Raw genomic sequence first — 18,160 nt, forward strand, 5'->3', positions numbered from 1 at the left:
GAACAAAACAAAACAAAAAAAATAGTTGGAGTTAAAATCTCAATAAAAGTCCAGAGCACTAGAATGATAAGAACTGAAGGAGACCAGTTACATTAAACATGCGTGGGTAATAGATTCTTATGAACAAATCTATAGTCTATACGCCTACGAACAATCCACCCGCGGGCCCAATGCCACCTACTCTCGAAGCAAAACTAGGCCCCATGATACCATTGCTTTGGCCCAGACTAGCTGAATTCTTAATATTGACCTCTCTCATCGTGCTCAATATGCAAGTGAGCACCTGCGTATCCACATCAACCGATAAGGTGCTGTTAACGTCCTTCGCCATGGAAGGTGGAGCCGAGTCCGACGAGGACGAAGCAACGGGGAAAACACCGTCACCACCACCTCCGTAATCATCACCAATAAGATCATCGCGATCTAGATTCTGATATACTTCAATCTTACCCACTTCCTTGTATTTTTTAGGGATGCTGAACATGTGGCTGTTGACATACAACGACGCATCCTTGAAGCATCCAAACGGCGGAAGGCCAAATGGGATAATTTCAAGTTTATATGACGCACCTCCAAGTCTCTTTGCGCCCTTGTATGCAAAGTCGTTGTTTTTGCAAGGCACGGGGTTGATGAAAGTTTGCGGGTCATTGATGTCGAATCGCACCGGTGGCAGCGCCTCTTTTTTGAAGTGGAGGAAAGTTGACGCTTGCGAGGGTGGCTTATTATATATTGCATCGCATAAGCTCGGCTGCGACTCATCTAGAATCACGAGCTTCATGTGCGGGGTGTAGGGGCTCACAAAGCCGGGAATCACGGCGGTGCCCAAGATGCGGAACCTGGTGTTTTGGAAGATAAAGTCGGTGAATGGCGCAAAGTTCGATTGGAATGAAATGACTTTGAATGCATGTGGAGAGTTGGGTAGGAATTCGTAGATGAATCTTCGGAAGTTTTGGAAATATTTCGAATGCACGAGACAAAAGTCAAACGTTTCGAAATCCACTTCGGTTTCATTGCAATCGGGAGTACTTGGCGACTCTTGAAGTGCTGGTGGCGCGGGGATCTCCTTGTATTTGCGGAAGGTTAGAAAGGGGGCATTTTTACGAAACACCGACATTACGGGGCTGCTAACTTTGAACAAGGGTAGGCCCAACCCTTTGATTTTATAGTCGATGGGAATAATGTGGTTTCGGTCATCGATGACTTCTTCGCTTCCTTCGGGGATCTTGAAATCCCGTTTGATTTTATCGACGCTGGCCGACGACGAGGCACGTCTGATTCCACCGTTTTTCCGATCAAACAAGATGACCGAGTTTCTCCGCTCTTGCTTGACTTTCAGTCTCAACTCCTTGAACAAGTCAAAGGACTCGGGGGTGGGGAAAATGTAAGTTTTGTGGTTGAGCAACATGCCATTCATTAACACAAGCAGTCGTTTGTAGTTGAAACTTGTCAATTTCTGACTCATGACCTTGCGAGTTTCGATGACTTCTTGATCCATGGGTAAATGACTCTGGCTGAATATAGTAGCAAGATCATCATCATCATCTTCTTCTTCTTCATCTTCTTCTTCTTCAGCATCAGCATCAGCATCATCGACTCCGTAGGCATTGCCAGGTCGTTCAAGCTCCAGCTCGACTCCCCGCGGTGATCCACTCGAACCCTCTTCTCGTTGTCTTCTTTCAACTTCCAAATGCAAATGTCGACGCAAAACAAACGGGAGGTACTCGGTTAGATTTTCGGTGTAGCTAGGTTGAAGCTCCCTCCGGTCCATATGGCCGACAGAGAGCGTCTCAGCCGAAGACAATGCGATGGAATGTTGGTCCATGTGGTCTGAAGCCGTGGGTGAAATTGCTTCGTTATCCACATTGATACCCCGATTGCCGCTTGCAACGGCATCATCTCGCGATCCAATTGGCCCACCACGGTGTAGTACCTCGAATTTGAACTCTGGTGCGCTTGATGAAGGAGGACGCTGGTCTGGTGTTTGGGTGCTGGATCTTCTCCGGGAGAAGATCGAACGTGGAGCCGAGGTGCTGGTGTTGGCGGGGTCAATTGCATTGTTTTGAAACTTGGGTGGCTCTTGCTTCCGCCGCATCGAATGCTGATCCAGTGGCGGCACTGCTGGACGTGGATGTGGCTGTGGTGGTTGTGGTTGCGGCGGATTCCGGTATTTTCTAAACATCCCGGAGGATCTAGACGCTCTGAACCAAAAGCAAAAGACGAGCACTTATAGTCCGTGGATTAGTCAGAGAACGGCGGTGAACGTACCATCAGATAATGAACGCTGTGATGCATTGAGCGTTGGTGAGATTAAATATGACCTTATGCAGCATGATCAAAATCAAGTGAGATAAGGGGGCTCCGAATTTCGGCTAGCCGTTCGTTCCTTGAACAACCAAAAACGACAACCACTTGCAGCCAAAAGGCAAAAAAAGCCCGTTTGTCGACCTTGCTTGGAGTCTTTTTCCTTTATCACCCAGAGAGAAAGAGGTCAAGTTGAGCCAGGAGCCTAGACAGTGGGAACACTTATCAATTTTTCAATTTTTTTTCTTCTTTTTGACGGCACTTTTTGGCAACAGGGAGAAACCTCTGTTGAAAGTGCTCCCGTGGTTTGCTGCCATTGTAGCGTAGAACAAACTTACTGATCTGGTGAAAACATGACGCAAGCACCCTTAATTGGGGCTCCAGCCCCACTGGTGAACCCACGGATAAATGACGTCTCTTTGGCCAGCGAGAGTTCTTGATAATAGCACCAATTGTACAGGTCAATTGGGCATCCATTAGTAATGCACAGCTTGTGATGATGTACCGTGGATGCCATGATTGCTGTGGGTGGCGAAAGCTAAGCCTTGAGACAAAGGAGGCTTCTTTCCTGCCGAGTTTCAGGTACCAAATTCCCGATTTCTTAAGAAACCACCAGTCGATACGAACAGAGGCAAAGAGTCACCCGCTGTTATTTCATCCACGAGTCGTTGAGTTGCAAAAGCTTACCGTCTTTTTTTCATGTTCTTAAAAAACTATTGATACAAGTGTCTAATAGGGCTATACAAGCAAAAACCAAAAAAAAAAAAAAAATCAATGCATTACATCAAAACTTGAGATTGGGGGTTTCTTGGGACTCAATTTAAAGTCAATCATCATCATCTCCGGCTCATTCTCTTTACCGGCACCATGGTTGCCAATAAGTTCGCTCGAGCTTCCTCGGCTTGGAGCGGGTCTCTTGGGTTCATAATCGGGCGTGGTGATGCTGCTCCTTATTGTATTCATGGCCGAGTTAGAATCAGCCAATTTCCTCATCCTTGAAGATTTGGTAAAGCTGCGAATGATGTGGTCTTTGTCCTTAATCGCTTCCTTTAGCTGCATTATTTCGCCTTCTTGCTCCTTGAGCACATCCAATAGATCTTCATCTCCCTGGATTTTCGCCTGCCAAGCTTGTGATTGCTGGAGCTGGGCCAAGTGGCCATTCTTGAGCTGGTTTTCAAGATGGGCCACGTAGAGTTTGCTTTCCTCCATTTCATGATGCCATCTTTTGTAAAACTCCTCTATATTGGCCATGAACATTTGTGACTCGGCTGCGTTGGAACCGAGAATGTCATTCATCACATTGTCCTTGATGATGATGGTCTCCGTGCGCTGCAAGTCGGTTAGTCTCGTGAGATGGTCTAGTTTGTCCATGAGGACTCGATTCTCTTCTCGCAATTGTTGCTCGGTTATCGAAGGCAGTCGAGGCGAGTCCGAGGCATAAAACGGCGAATCTAGCAGTGGCGACTGCGCTGCCCTCAAAAGCATAATTTCCTGTCGTTGTTGTTCAATCGTGTAATTCAATTGAGCAAGTTCTCTTTGCACGTGCGCTTCGTTATCGCCGCCCGCCATTTTGAAACCATTTTTCTCAACGCTGATGACAATGTCCTTGGCTCGAGCAGCAAATCGGAGCGTTTTGTAAGTCTCCGAGACGGATTGGTTCAATGAGCTCGCGGTGTTGGTGCCGCTAGTGCCGCCTCCCATGTGGATGGTGCATAGAATCAGCACCAAACTCCGGCCACTCAACGCCGGTTGGAGCAACCTCGTCAATTTGGAATCTCGGTAGCTTATATGGGTATCCATGGAGTATCCGCTGGTGTTTGTTGAAGCGGATAATTTGTTGATGACGTTACTCAAGGCGAGTAGTGACTTGTTGATGTATGAACCTTCTTTTCTTCTTTCCAAGCTTGTTGAAGCTCTCTCGGATCCAGCCAAGTCACAGAGCGATAATGTGGCCGAGGCTTCCAAGTTAGTCAACGGGTTGACTTTATTCAACCTGATTTGCAAGATTGAATGAGAGCGAGACGATCTTGCGTTAAAGTCAGTTGCACTTGTCTTTCGATTCAAGTCTCCCTTTTTGATGAGTGACAACATCTGCTCTTTGGATGTGATTGAAGGGGAGCCAAGGCCAACAACTTTGACTCCATATTCGTGATCGTCTCTGATTTTCAAATCAGACCGAGTCGTCGAGCTGCCATTGCCCACTGCCGGTGTGCTCAACAAATCAATAATCCTCTCGTTGTAAATTTCGAGGTATGACATCAGCACTTGGTATTTTACTCCCTCGGTGTTGTTTTCAATCTTGTCAAATATATCTTCTATAGCTAGCTCAACAAATCCAATTGTGCCGCCACCATTGCCGTTTCCATCACCTTTCATACTATAGGTCTTGCCCGATCCCGTCATTCCATAAGCAAAGACAGTGCCGTTGTACCCCTCGTCCAAAAACCGCTCGACAATAGGTTTGCAAGTTTTCAAATAGACTTGATGATTGTTATTCACTGCCAAGTCCTGCGCCGGAAAGACGTGGTCAAACGCAAAAGTGGTGCCATCTAAGCCATTGGTGATGGTATTACTCGACTGGTTGATAATCCAATTCTGGGAAGTTGCCGCGTTTGCTGAGTGGGGATTGGGCCTAATGGACACGGATATGCTTCCCGTGTAAGGTTCCTGTTTGCTATAACTGTTGATGGGGGTTGTAGGTCTGCTCATGCCAAAACTGGACCCTGGTCTCGATCTATTTCGATCGTTTCCTTGCTGTTGTGGTGGTTGGTGCTGGTAGTGGTGGTGGTTACTCGAATGTGGCTGCTGCACTGGCGACGAGGCACGGTAGGTAGGTCTGGAAGGCGGTCTATAATTTGATCTAGCTGCTGCGGCGTTGTGCCGTACTGGAGTAGTTATAGTTGATGTGGACGATGTTGATAAGGACGAGGACTTGGGTCCAAACGTGGAAGCCTGTGACATTTTTCTTTTTATATCTCTTATTGTTTTGATAGCAAAAAATTGACAGGTAACAAGGTGTAGCTAGTAGTTGATAACAAAAAACCGTATCGTCAATCACTAGGAACCTCGGGGGGTCTGGAGTCTGGAGTCTGGAGCTTTGGGGTTTGAGATGGTGATACTGAATGGGGTTTTTTTGTTTTATCAATCGAGTAGGAATTTTGGCATACAGAGAAAAGTGCAGTGGATCACAAAACGGGCGGTTTGTTTTTGATTCGGCCCAATCGAGATTGCTTATACTCTTTGGCTGCGAAACCACCCCTCCACCAATACAGGAGCAACAATCAACAGTTTCATCTCTATACATGGTGTCACGAGGACTGAGCCCTAGGCAAAGGATATGATAGAATGTAGGAGGATGGGAGAGTTTTCCGTTTTTTTTTTTTCTTTTTTTACGAAAATTTATCAAAAAAACAAGCTATTGTTCTACAGTGGGAAACCTATTTATAAAACAAAGCAAGCACGGTCAGTAATGTCCTTCCCATACCAAATGCTCCAGTCCTTGTACTTCAAGTTTAAAGTGGAGCCGATTTTCTCAAACTCAGTCTTTGCTTTGATGGCGCTTCGAATGTCGTAGAAAAACACGCTGAAGCTAAGTTTTCTCGATATCACGCTGCCTATATCCACAATGGCTCCAAACGGTTCGAAATCTTGTCGAATGTTATGGATCTGTAGATCGTGGGAGTAGTGGATCTCGGGCTCGGGGTAAAACATCTTGTCGCCGGTGCGAATCTTTTTCCCGGCGACTACTTTTGATACTATTAGACACCTTCTGCATCCGTTGGAAAGTATTTCATTGTATAGTGATTTGGGCAATGTATAGCGTGGAGCTGGTTGTTGACTTTTCAAGGATGAGTAGGAAAAGGGGAAGGCACCACCACTGCCGCCATTACCGCCAACGCCAGCGTTACCACCAGCGTTGCCAACAGCATTGCCACAATTGCCGTTGCCGCCAATAGCGCCATTGGCACCGCCATGGCCACCACCATTACCACCTAAATGGTTCATATTTTCTAGATCCTCTTCTGGTCTAAGTTGTTCGCTATCAGAAAACTCCTTCTCGGACCAGCTCACGTTTAGTTTGATTCCATTGACTTTGAACAAGCCCGTGTTTTTACCAAACGCATAAAACTCCTTTGCTTGCTGCGGGAAGATGAAATGAAGCTCGATTTTGTTATTTGCCAACTCAACAATCTTCTCCAAGGGGCCTCCACATACTTGTTGTAAAACTGCCGTTATACTCATGTTTTCACTGATATTTGACAAGACAATGCACCTGCGTAGATTCTCAACCATGCCCTGTTGCGGGTGGTGCTTTCTTCGTCCCAAGAATTTGCCAAACTTTTCATTGTAGAATTTACCCTGATGTCCACTGCCATTAGTACCATTACCAGCACCACCTCCACCTCCACCACCGTTAACACCACCATGACCAATACCATGTCCGCCCCCAGCGTTTTCCAAACTCGGGTTCCCCGTTAATGGTCTCTGTTGCTGTACTGGCGGTTGACCAAACAAATTGCGCTTATCAAAAGCTGCTATGGTGACATTCTTGGGAGACCCATCCACAGCATCGTCAAAATGGGTGGCTGACGAATTGACAACCAGAATTCCCCTATTGAACAGGCCATGATCACGGTCACGATCACGGTCACGATCTCGGTCACGGTCTCGGTCACTACTGTCGTCTTTCTCATTTGCATTGTCAACTTTACCAAAAGGCCATGAACATACCTTGAGAAAATTCGAACGGCGGCTCGAATACGAGTTTGTGCCGCCAACTTCAATCCCACCACCGGCACCAGCACCAGCTCCAGCAGCGGCGCCTGCAGCAGCGGCGTTCTGCACTGCTTGGTAACGATAGTCCTGGGAAACGGCACGTGTAAATGCAAAGCTGGGGACTCGTTTGGCCCCGGGCGGAGGAATCTGCGGCGGCGGTGATCGTTTATTCGTAACTGATTCATTATTGATGGTTGAGTTTGAATTTGAATTTGTCGGAGTGACATCATCGATCGACTCGTGAGTTTGGTCGACTAGCAAGGACTCAGAATGAATAAACTGTTTTAGCATAATGTCTGTAAGTAGAAGCAACGGGAATGGGAACTAAAAAAGAAAAAAAAAAACCAAAAACAATATCCAAAAATGGGGGACCTAAGGGTCGGTTTCCATAGCAATTTTTACTTGCGTCGGTATTTGCTTGAATGGGGGGAAGGGCAAAGCAAGTCAAGAGAGACAAACAACCAAGAAAAGAAGAGGATGTAGAGAGAGACAAAGAAAAAGGAAGCAAGGCGAGGCCGGGGGCCATATCAGAATTTTTGCAGTGTAGAAACAAAATTGATGCAAAATCGATGGACGTTTTGCAGCCAAATAAAAACCATCGCCAGAAGGATTGGTATGGATCAGGCTGTATGCAGGAGCAGAATTTTGCAGCACATCTCATCCGACCAAAACCGGCTGGCGTCGATTCTCTTTTTTCAAACCAGTCGAAGGCTCGTAGATTTATGTTGAAGCGTCTTTTGCAACGACGAATACCGGGTTTAAAATTGATGTCACAGGCACTTAAACGATCGGCGTCGCGGGAGGATGTGCAGACAGCTTCTGCAACGGCAGCAAAAAAGTTCAAGCAGAATATCCCGCCCAGTGCAGTTTCCGAGGCAGATGTGGGTATCACCCAATTTATAAACACCGTTTCCACCGGCTTCCGGGGTTCGTTGAAGACGATGCATTCCGACTTCCAGGTCAATGAAATTGATCCTAGTGGCACTGTGGTGCACTTGGTGGATGAAGGGATTGAGATGGGGAAAAGTAACCGAGAACGGAGGGAGGAGCGTAAACAACGGGAGAGGGTTGAATTTGCAGGGAAAACAGCTGAAGAAATCGCCGAGATTAAGAAAAAGCGCCAGGAGTTGGAGCAGGAACAGGAACAAGAGCATGGAGCGAAATACACTTTATCCGAGGAGGATAGGGAGGAGTTGTTGAGTTTGATTACCTCTGACGAGTTGCAGAAGATTCAAGAGTTGTTCCACACGGGCAACAAGATGGAGACCCAGACTAGTTTCAACGATAAAGAGCAAAGAACAAGGTTGCACCAGCTTCTTCGTCGCGCTTTCCAAGGCAATCTCGAGACTGTGACGTCGCCGGAGAACACATTCAAAATAGCGATAGCCAAGAAAAAGGGCAGTTTCAGTCGAGGCAAGAGGAGCGGCAATGATCAAGATAGCATGCACCACATTGATGCCAACGGGGTGGTCAACTACGGCTTGGGGAAATTCAAGCCGTATTTGCACTTCACCGTGTACAAACAGAATCGAGACACCATGGATATCGCCCATAATATGAGCAAATTGTTACGTATACCGAACAAAGCCATCAATTTCGCGGGGACCAAGGACCGTCGGGGTGTCACATGCCAGAAATTCAGCATCCACAAGGGCAAAGTATTGCGAGTTAGCTCGTTGAACAAAATGACCAACAGCGGGTTCAAATTGGGCTCATTCAGCTACCAAGACGCGCCGTTGAAGTTGGGGGATTTGTTGGGTAACGAGTTCACAATCACTTTGCGTGACGTTAAGCTCGCTGATGAATCCGGCGGGGCAAACCTTTGCGATATCGTGGCTGAAAGCTTTGCAAGCTTGCAAACCAAAGGGTTCATTAACTACTTTGGGTTGCAAAGATTTGGCACATTTTCCGTGCCCACGCACGAATTTGGTATTGCGTTGCTTCAAGAGGACTGGGGCAAGTTTGTCGAGTTGATTTTATCGGAGCAAGATGTTGTTGCCCCCGCCACCACTGAATGCAGAAGAATATGGAAAGAGACCAAAGACCCGCAACGGGCCCTCGATGCGTTGCCAAAGCATTTTGTAGCTGAAAACCATATTCTCAAGGCGTTGTGCAAGGAGAAGCGCAACGAGGATGGATCTTTCAACCGCCACTCGTATTTGACGAGTATAATGGCGATACCGAAGAACTTGAGAATGATGTACGTGCACGCTTACCAATCCTACGTTTGGAACTTGGTTGCCTCCAAACGAGTTGAGATGTTTGGGTTGGAAGTGCAAGAAGGCGATCTTGTGTTGGACCAAACAAGGGCCGCTGAAATGGGAAACAGAGTGCACCTTGACGAAGACGGGTTTGAAGAAGACGTAGCTGAGTATGGCGAAGTGCCCGTGCACGCAATCACCAAGGAAGACATCGAGAGTCGGAAATATACCATTTTCGACGTGGTTTTACCAACAGCGGGGTTCAAGATCCAGTACCCCACGAATGCAAAATTGAGACAGGTTTACATTGACGAAATGGCAAGGGATAAACTCGACGCTTTCAACTTGAGAAGGAAAAACAAGGAGTTTTCACTCACGGGAACTTACAGGAACTTGATCACCAAGCCCATGCACTTGTCGTATGACATTGTTCCATACTATGACGACTACCTGCCGATTGTGCTCACCGATTTAGAAGTGCTTGAAAAGAAAAAGCAGGCGGAGCCAGAAGAAGACAAGGAAGAAAAAGAGCCGACAAAAGAGGCTGAAATCGCCCGAATTATACCACAGACGCAGACAAAAGAAGCCGATTCCGATTGCAAAGAGAAATTAGCCGTGGTTTTGAAAATGCAATTGGGCGTGAGCTCGTATGCCACGATGGCCTTGCGGGAGTTTATGAAGATTGACACTTCCAGAAACAACAACAACAACGCCAATTGATATATAGTAGAATAGAACTAGAAAAATGCTCCCAACAGTAGACAGTAGGCTGTGTACGTTGCTTGCTTGCGGGGTGCCTATTCAACTTCCTTGCTCTTCGTTATGGATGATGGTGAATGTGCTTCGAGATGAGTCGGTTCCGCGTCGTCGTATTCTTCGTTTAAAACGCGGAGAGAGCTTCGCGATGGAAGCAAGCGAGAGCCTGTCTTTTTCCTCTTTTGCACCCGTATATATACCCAGCAGATACATCTGATTCAACCAGTTTTCATCACGTAGGGCAATCGTAGTGGCGGACTAGTTACTGAGTTTTTGAATTTTGAAATGTCTGAGTTGAACCCACGTACCAAACATCGAGAGTTCAACGGTGTCGCCGGCGCACTCGGAATCACTGTGGGGCTTCCCTTAGTCTTGGAATTGTTCCAGTTGGTGTGCAATCCAGCTTACTCCACCAAGGGTCTCCATATCGACGTTGGGGCCATCGTGGGCCAACTCCCATCGAATTTGTCCGAAACGTGTGAGTTGATGTTTGATCCTACCGTGTGGAAAGTTTACCTTGCGTGGTTCTTCGGGTTAGTGGCACTAGACCAGATCTTGCCCGGCACGCAGCTCCAAGGCACCGAGTTGCGAGACGGCACCAAGCTAAACTACACCATAAACGGGGTCCCAATGAGCTTATTGTTGGTCACGTTGCTCGTTGCCCGCTTATTCCAAGTGCAAGACTACCAGTTGCCCGAGTTGCAATTCATCTACGACCACCAGTTGCAACTTGTATTCACCACGATCATTTTCTCCTTCATCTTGGCGATATTTGTCTACGCCATCTCGTTTATCCCCTTGCGCAACGCCAATGGCCGCGGCACCAAGGAGAGAATCTTGAGCGTGAATGGCAACACCGGCAATGCGTTCTACGACTGGTTCATTGGCCGCGAGTTGAATCCTCGCATTGGGTCATGGGACATTAAGCTATTTTGCGAGTTGAGACCGGGGATGCTCTTGTGGTTTTTGGTCAATTTGAGCTGCTTGCATCAGCAGTACCACCAGCTCGGGTACGTTACTGACTCGTTGGTGTTGGTGAATCTCCTCCAAGCGATATATTTGTTTGATGGCGTGTTGAACGAGGCGGGGTGCTTGTCGATGATTGATGTCACCACCGACGGGTTCGGGTTCATGTTGAGCTTTGGCGACTTGGCTTGGGTCCCCTGGAGCTACAGCTTGCAAGCGCGTTATCTCGCCATCCCTGGGAACGAGGTCAATCTCGGATGGTGGAGGTGTTGCGCGGTGTTGTTGTTGCAAGTTGTGGGCTTTTACATCTTCCGTGCTGCCAATCAGCAAAAGGCCGATTTCAAGAACGGCAAATTGAACAGGTTAAAGTCAATCACGACGCCCACGGGCTCGAAGTTGTTGGCCGATGGATGGTGGGCCAAATCTCAGCACATCAACTACATGGGCGATTGGCTCATTGGCTGGTCGTGGTGCTTGCCCACGGGGTTCCAGACACCCTTGACCTATTTTTACGTTGTCTATTTCGCGAGTTTGTTGATTCACCGTCAAGTGAGAGACGATATGAAGTGCCGGGCTAAATACGGTAAAGCATGGGACGAGTATACAAAGTTGGTTCCATACAAGATTATACCTTACTTGTATTAAATATGTAAAATTGTATATAAAAAAGAACAAGTTAGTTTAGCTCAGTAGTTCTTATTCATTCTTTTTGTTGAAATCGAGCTGTTTGTCAAACGACGCATAGGTGATTTCCAACGACGAGAGCCAGTCGATGGCATTGTACAAGATGAACAACAACAATCCACCAACTATTATTCCTGACCAGATACCCGGGGTGAAGAACTGATAGTTTGTAAACAAGTTGTTGGGTTTGGTAGTTGTTACGCCCGAGTCGGGCACGTCTGCACCCAATATGGTGACAGGGTTGTCGTTTTTAGCGTCTTCTTCCGATGCCAACAGTTTAGCCTTGGCAAAGTCATTCTCGATTTCCTGTTGAAGCTTAACCGAGGAGTCCTCCTCTTCTTCACCCGTGGTCTCTCTCTTGGTCACATGAACAGCTGCCTCGTTATTGTACAAGTTGATCAACTTGGACTCGAGCTTATCCTTGATTGAAGGCGTCTTGAAGCTCGGCACTACTACAACTACAAAGTTCTTCGACGTGGTGGCCTCCAAATCGGCAATATCCTGCGCACCGAAATCTTCAGCAACGTTGCTGTTCAACTCTTGAGCCAACGCCTTGACATGCTTGCTGTTGTTGTATGCCACGTTTGGGAAAATAGTGAGCCCCTCGCCTTTTACATTATCGGGGTTCCACTTCTCTGCCTTGACGTAGAAGATGTCAACTGGCTCATTCTGGAACGTCTCAACGAGCACTTGGTGAACTGTTTCTGCTCTTTCAAAGTGTTTTGGAGCGTAGTCGAGCTCGTTGGTTTTCACGATGATGGACCCTGTGTTTGAGAAGGCGGCAACTGCCGTCACAAGCAATCCCAATGATAGAACAGCCTGATGGAACATGATGAAGCAAGGGTTACTCTTTGAGATGTCCTGTTGCGGCCAGTGTTGGGTCAAACTGTTGAACTGTTGGAATGGTGAACTCTTGCTGTGTCCTTAGAAATTGAAGGAAAGTGCGAGAGAGAGACCTGACATGAAAAACTGAACTTTCAAAGTGATACCCCCTTGTCCAAACACACGGAGATCCAGCCAGGCCTTTCAAAGAATCCACAAGGTACTAGCTACTTCAGTTCAAGATGGCCGACATTCCGAAGTATGTGTTTTACGTCGTCGTCCATGTGGATGCACTGAAACAGAGAGAAAAAGGGGGTTACTAACGTTGTGCAATATAGATCAGTAATACAGAAGTTGATGATATTTACAGCATTGATGATTGTATTCCCGCTTCTAACGTTCTTTACGGTCCAGTATTTCACAACCAATAGTATCATAAGCGGGGGATTGAGCGCGTTAGCTGCCAACGTGGTGTTGATTGGGTACATCGTGGTGGCATTCACTGAAGATACCGCCGTTGATTCAAGTGCTGAAAAATCAGAGAGTAAAAAATATTTGTGAAACCTCACTCCCTAGAGCAGAAACCGGCAGAAACCACCAGAACCAGCGGAAACAACCCGAACCAGCTGACATATATATCTAATAATACACATCCGCTCACATCCACTCGCTAGACTTTGTTCCTTTTCCCCCTTTTCCCCTTTTTTCCCTTTTTTTTTTCAATTTTTCAATTCTTTGTCCTAGTAGATGATATCATGGTGCACCAACTCTCACTAGTCTCGTCAATCCCACACTCAAACTACCTCCAAACAATAGCCACACTACAAGCCATAACAGGGATATTCCACCCGCAGCAGATATCCACATACACCCTAATCACTAAACCGAACCATGTCTTCAAGCCCAAGTTCGAGCCCGGAAAGATCAACCAGATTGAGCAGTATTACATGAAGTGCATCACGACGTGGCTGAACCGCGACTTGGATATCCTGCAGCCGATATTGAATAATCGCGTGAATGGCGTGGACGATATCGTCGCGCGGAAATTATTCACCGATGAAGAAGATGACGGAGATGGAGATGAGGTTGGGGGAGGGAAGAATCAATTTGGTAAGGAGAAAGTTTGGACTTTGCAGATTAGCGATATCCCCATCGCGGGCAAGAACCAGACTTGTTCCCAGCAGACGATATACGAGAGCACGCTAGTGCATACCCATGTTGCCGCGGTGGACAAGCTGGACATGCTGGATGCAATGGAGGTGGACATCAAGCAGGAAATGGAGAGTAAGCCCGACGCCGCGCAAGTGGACCCATCCTCATCTTCATCCGCCGCCAGTAATAGCATCGTTAAGAATCGCAGGAATGGTTCCTTCCTCTTGTTTTTGAATGATTTGGGGTATGCCGTGATTAATCAATATTGGATCAAAGGCGTGCGGTTCTTTTACGGCGACGTCATTATTGAGCTCTTTAAGATTTTCATTCGTGATGATTCTCAGGGGGATGACGAAGTGGGCAATGGCATCAAGCTCAAGTTGCTTGATGAACTGAACACTTTCCAGATTAAGTGCTATATTAACGTGGCGAAACTGACGGATATCGAAGTTATCAATCTGGGGATTAAGGAGTTGGGACACTTGCAGGATTTCTTGAAGGGGTTGTTCTTGTTGGAGATTAGTGATCGTATGTTTTTGGATTCAAGAGTCACCAGCAGTGTCAAATGATCTGTACATTATAAAAGTATATACATATACAGTGACAACTTGTCTATTAAAATTACTCAAATATCCAAAACTCTAGATTTTCTTCAACTGCTGTTTCTTCTTCTCCAATTGCTTCCTCTTTTTAGTCAATGCATCATTCCTGCTCGTCTTCTTTTCAATACCGTATTGCATCTTGTTGTACAATTTCTTTTGCTTGTTGGTCATCATAATCTTGGCCAACTCTTTAGCTTCTTCTTCAGGGGTTTGCTTCGTCTTGGCGGCACTCTTTGTCTTTTTCTGTTTCTTTGGTGTTGGCTCTTCCAATTCAGAGAATTTCTTGCCGGAAACTTCAAGTTCAAGTTCCTTTTGTGCTTGGAGATCTTCATCATCATCATCATCTTCTTCTTCTTCTTCTTCCTCCTCCTCCTTGTCTTCGTCTCCTGATTCAACTTCAACCTCTTCCTCCTCCTCTTCTTCTTCTTCTTCCTCGGCTTTTGCTTCAGCTTCATTGCTGGCTCCGTCTCCACCTAGTTCAGATTTGGCATGTGGATCGTATCCACCTGCGTCTCCCCATGGCGACAAGTGCGGTGGCAAAGTTTCACCAGGGGCATATTCACCCACAGGCAACAATTGCTGTTGATTTATGCTGTCAAATACCCATTGTGGTTGGATATATGTCCTTCCCGGCAACTTGTGCGTCAATTTGTTTCGATCTGATATTTGGTGAGTAATGGAGTCCATATCCAACGAGTTGTACAATTTTGCATCATTAATTTTCAAATCATCAAGACTAATCTCGGAAATGACTTTACCTCCACATGCAAGAATGACAAATTCAAGAATATCAATGGGCACTTCTCGACCAATGTAGAAGATGAATTTGGAGAAAAGTTGTGAAGTGGGCGAGGAGAATCTTGATGGTTGGATAAGGGTATCGGTGCCTGACTTTGTAGACCCACTTTGAAACTCATCCAATTCAACTTCTTCCACTGTCGTTTGTGCCGGTTCTTCAATTGCATTTGCTTCAGCTTCTTCTTCTTCTTCCTCGTGGTCTGCCTCGAGGGCTTTTTCAATTTCTGCTGCAGACAACTGCTTGCCCTTGCTATCCTCAGCTTGAGCTTGAGCTTGAGCTTGAGCTTCAGTTTCAGCCTTCTGCTGCAACAAAGGCACATCTTTGCTATCCTTAGATTGCAACACATAACTGCTCAATCCACCAGCGCCCTTTAATTTCTTAATATCGACACGTGGAGGATACACCAACCCTGCCTCATTGTAAAGCTTGTAAAGCACAAAATTCAACAATGTCGAGTAAAATTCCAAAAACGTCAACATGATTCTGAAATCCACGTCAGTTGGAATATTCGTGGGGAATTTATACGGGATCAACCATCTCACTTCTTGCCCCTTGACAGTTGCCTGGTAATAGACTCCCTTTATACTAACAAACATCTTCTTCAACAACCTCTCCTTGGAAACATAAGCTAACCAGTAGTTGCACAATTTTTCAGCATCGCCAATGATCTTGGTGGAGACTCGATCAATCGCAGGCATGTTGCTGAATAAGAACAACATGTTCAATGGATCGTCGAGGTCTCTCAACGCATCGATAAATGTAGGGTATCTTTCCTTGATGATGTGGTTCAAGGTGTATTTCGGCCTGTTGGCATCTAGTTTTGACGCCGAGGCGATTTCACCTTTGCCCAAGGCCCGTTGCAATTTTTTAGCAAAAGTCTTGTGTTGTCTGAACTTGTCCAATACCGGCTCATGTAACAAGTACTGGATATCTTTGGAGTAGTAGAAGGTGACCGGTGCAGTTGAGCCCTTGTTGGCTTTCTTTTTGTTTCTTGGTTCTCTTGGGTATATACCTTTGAATATGCAAAGACGACGGAAATCGGCCAAGGATATTTGTAGTTTCTTGATGGCTTGAGTTCTGGTGATGAAGTTTTTGGCTGCACCTGAGGCGCCTCTCTTTTTAATCTTTGCCATGCTGGGTAGGTATGCCTTTACTACTTTTCTGTCTAAGTTCACCTGCTCAAGTTAGTTGGTCTGTGGTGGTAAATTTTTATGGTTGTGAAAATGGATCTTCTCTCAAAAAAATTCCATCTCATCTGACTCCCATTTCTCACCAGAGCTACCAAATGGTCCCCCCCAAGAACACCTTGAGACTTTTAGAATCCACGGCAGATTGGAGATGGTTGGAGATGAACAAGGCCTCTACCGCACAGAGCTTGCCCCAAATCTAGGGGTCAGATTATAAATGTATTAAAAAAGACTACTAATATACGTTTACTGTTTTGAAAGTAAAAAAAAACTATATGGGAAGAAGATAGTAGACAGTTATCTTCTCGATATAGATAATGATGATGATGGTTTCAAAAATAGACTCCCTGTTAAGATAACACGCGTTGATTTCACCTGAGTTCAGCCCCTCATCCCCTTAGTATAAAAAGGGTAAACTCCTCTTTGTTCCTCCCTAGTGACTATTGATTCAGCAGTAAATAAATACCCGGAGTTTAGCTCCCAAGCACCTACTTCCTTGAACCAAAGTATGCAGCAATGATCACAACCACAATAATAATACAAATGATAACAATTGCCAAACACCACAACTTCTTCTTTCTTGCGCTTTTTGCGCTCTTGACGGCCTTGTCAGTATGGCCGACACCTTGCTCAATGTCATGTTGAGCAGTGCCAACTTGTTCTTCAATCTGCTGGATCGGTTGATCTTGCTCTATAACCAACTCTTCCATATCGTGGAACAATTGCGTCAATTCGGCCATGGTTTTTTCCAACTTTAACAACTCGCGGTGTCTCACTTGCACTTCATCCAACACGGCTCTAGCTTCGCCGCGTCTATTGCTTTGAAGCAAAGCCTGTTGGAAATACTGGGTGCCGCCTTCTTCCACCACTGCGTTGATTTCCTCCCTGGTTGCATCTGGCTTGATAATCTGGTATTGTCTTGCAGCTTGCTCTTTTGATTGTTCTTTGTTTTTCGCTTCAACCAATCTATAGTCCTGAATCAAGTCCAAGAACCTCTTCCTGCAAGTTTCAGCCTGGTCGACTTGGGTCTGGTCCTTGGCATGAACAGCCTGGACCTGGACATTTTTGATTCTTGCTTTCAAGTCCAACTGCAAAGACTGGGCTTCGCCGACTAAACTGTCGATTTGCTGCGAAGAATACTCGGTGTCTTCATCGTTCAAGTCTATGTTGTAAAGAAACGATTTCTGCTTATTGTCAATTAGATTAATGATGTTGGAATAGCTGTCTAACTGGGCATTGATGTCTTGCACTTCATTCATAAACTGGACAAAGCTGTCTTCGTTTGAGGAAGAGTATTGTTTACCACTACCACCGTAAGCATCGTAGTTGCTGGTGTTGCGGCCAACGTCGCTCATTTCATAAGCACTATGGCTTTGATACTGTTGCTGCAGCTGGCTATATGGGTTCTGCTGGGTCTGATATGGATTACTCATCTTGCTACTGTTGTTGATCTTGTTGCTGGCTAAATGGTCTCTGGCCGACGACTCTTTCTATAGTGCACGTGAAACTCGTTCCTTGCTTGTCAAAGTGTATATATCTCGAATATATATCCGAATAGCTGGTCCGCCAGTGGTTGCCGTGATAGCTGAGACTCGAGTAGATGTATGTGTAGATCTGTTTCCACCCTATAGTACAAAATTCAGAGGGTTTTTTTTGTAGTCTGCTATTTGGAGGCAGAGACGAAGTTGCGTGAAATATCTTTGGGCTCTATACGAGACATGCAAAGAGGCAATTTGGCACCAACAGTCAGGCAAAGAGACAGTTAGGCAGGGCAGCAACAGTGAGAACAGCGAGAGAAGTTAAGAGAGATTGAGAGAGTAGGTAGAGAGGCTATTGTTGTTGTTGTTGTTGTTGTTGTTGTGGTCGCAGCTATGTCAGTATGTCTAAATTGGGATAAATCGACTTAATTTGAAG

The 18,160-nt window shown here is 46.0% G+C and overlaps 10 protein-coding genes across 10 annotated transcripts; 4 read left to right on the plus strand and 6 right to left on the minus strand. All coding sequences in view use genetic code 12, as the record gives it.

The window, feature by feature from the left end:
- Positions 1-136: 136 nt before the first annotated feature.
- LODBEIA_P37270 (uncharacterized protein) lies at positions 137-2,092 on the minus strand (the record flags this gene model as incomplete). Its single annotated transcript, XM_066973869.1, has 1 exon — positions 137-2,092. One exon carries the CDS (start codon positions 2,090-2,092, stop codon positions 137-139), a length of 1,956 nt encoding a protein of 651 aa, XP_066830665.1.
- Positions 2,093-3,072: 980 nt separating this feature from the next.
- On the minus strand, positions 3,073-5,262 carry LODBEIA_P37280 (uncharacterized protein; the record flags this gene model as incomplete). Its single annotated transcript, XM_066973870.1, has 1 exon — positions 3,073-5,262. The coding sequence occupies one exon, from the start codon at positions 5,260-5,262 to the stop codon at positions 3,073-3,075; it is 2,190 nt and encodes a 729-aa protein (XP_066830666.1).
- A 480-nt stretch (positions 5,263-5,742) lies between these two features.
- LODBEIA_P37290 (uncharacterized protein) lies at positions 5,743-7,368 on the minus strand (the record flags this gene model as incomplete). The annotated part of the gene is made up of 1 exon (XM_066973871.1): positions 5,743-7,368. The coding sequence occupies one exon, from the start codon at positions 7,366-7,368 to the stop codon at positions 5,743-5,745; it is 1,626 nt and encodes a 541-aa protein (XP_066830667.1).
- A 431-nt stretch (positions 7,369-7,799) lies between these two features.
- Positions 7,800-9,998, plus strand: LODBEIA_P37300 (uncharacterized protein; the record flags this gene model as incomplete). The annotated part of the gene is made up of 1 exon (XM_066973873.1): positions 7,800-9,998. One exon carries the CDS (start codon positions 7,800-7,802, stop codon positions 9,996-9,998), a length of 2,199 nt encoding a protein of 732 aa, XP_066830668.1.
- Positions 9,999-10,319: 321 nt separating this feature from the next.
- Positions 10,320-11,645, plus strand: LODBEIA_P37310 (uncharacterized protein; the record flags this gene model as incomplete). Its single annotated transcript, XM_066973874.1, has 1 exon — positions 10,320-11,645. The coding sequence occupies one exon, from the start codon at positions 10,320-10,322 to the stop codon at positions 11,643-11,645; it is 1,326 nt and encodes a 441-aa protein (XP_066830669.1).
- A 51-nt stretch (positions 11,646-11,696) lies between these two features.
- On the minus strand, positions 11,697-12,515 carry LODBEIA_P37320 (uncharacterized protein; the record flags this gene model as incomplete). The annotated part of the gene is made up of 1 exon (XM_066973875.1): positions 11,697-12,515. The coding sequence occupies one exon, from the start codon at positions 12,513-12,515 to the stop codon at positions 11,697-11,699; it is 819 nt and encodes a 272-aa protein (XP_066830670.1).
- Positions 12,516-12,748: 233 nt separating this feature from the next.
- On the plus strand, positions 12,749-13,067 carry LODBEIA_P37330 (uncharacterized protein; the record flags this gene model as incomplete). The annotated part of the gene is made up of 2 exons (XM_066973876.1): positions 12,749-12,765; positions 12,845-13,067. 2 exons carry the CDS (start codon positions 12,749-12,751, stop codon positions 13,065-13,067), a joined length of 240 nt encoding a protein of 79 aa, XP_066830671.1.
- A 194-nt stretch (positions 13,068-13,261) lies between these two features.
- On the plus strand, positions 13,262-14,227 carry LODBEIA_P37340 (uncharacterized protein; the record flags this gene model as incomplete). Its single annotated transcript, XM_066973877.1, has 1 exon — positions 13,262-14,227. One exon carries the CDS (start codon positions 13,262-13,264, stop codon positions 14,225-14,227), a length of 966 nt encoding a protein of 321 aa, XP_066830672.1.
- Positions 14,228-14,299: 72 nt separating this feature from the next.
- LODBEIA_P37350 (uncharacterized protein) lies at positions 14,300-16,192 on the minus strand (the record flags this gene model as incomplete). Its single annotated transcript, XM_066973878.1, has 1 exon — positions 14,300-16,192. The coding sequence occupies one exon, from the start codon at positions 16,190-16,192 to the stop codon at positions 14,300-14,302; it is 1,893 nt and encodes a 630-aa protein (XP_066830673.1).
- A 542-nt stretch (positions 16,193-16,734) lies between these two features.
- LODBEIA_P37360 (uncharacterized protein) lies at positions 16,735-17,679 on the minus strand (the record flags this gene model as incomplete). The annotated part of the gene is made up of 1 exon (XM_066973879.1): positions 16,735-17,679. One exon carries the CDS (start codon positions 17,677-17,679, stop codon positions 16,735-16,737), a length of 945 nt encoding a protein of 314 aa, XP_066830674.1.
- Positions 17,680-18,160: the final 481 nt, after the last annotated feature.

The sequence above is a fragment of the Lodderomyces beijingensis genome, assembly GCF_963989305.1.
Source record: "Lodderomyces beijingensis strain CBS 14171 genome assembly, chromosome: 4".
Lineage (NCBI taxonomy): Eukaryota > Fungi > Ascomycota > Pichiomycetes > Serinales > Debaryomycetaceae > Lodderomyces > Lodderomyces beijingensis.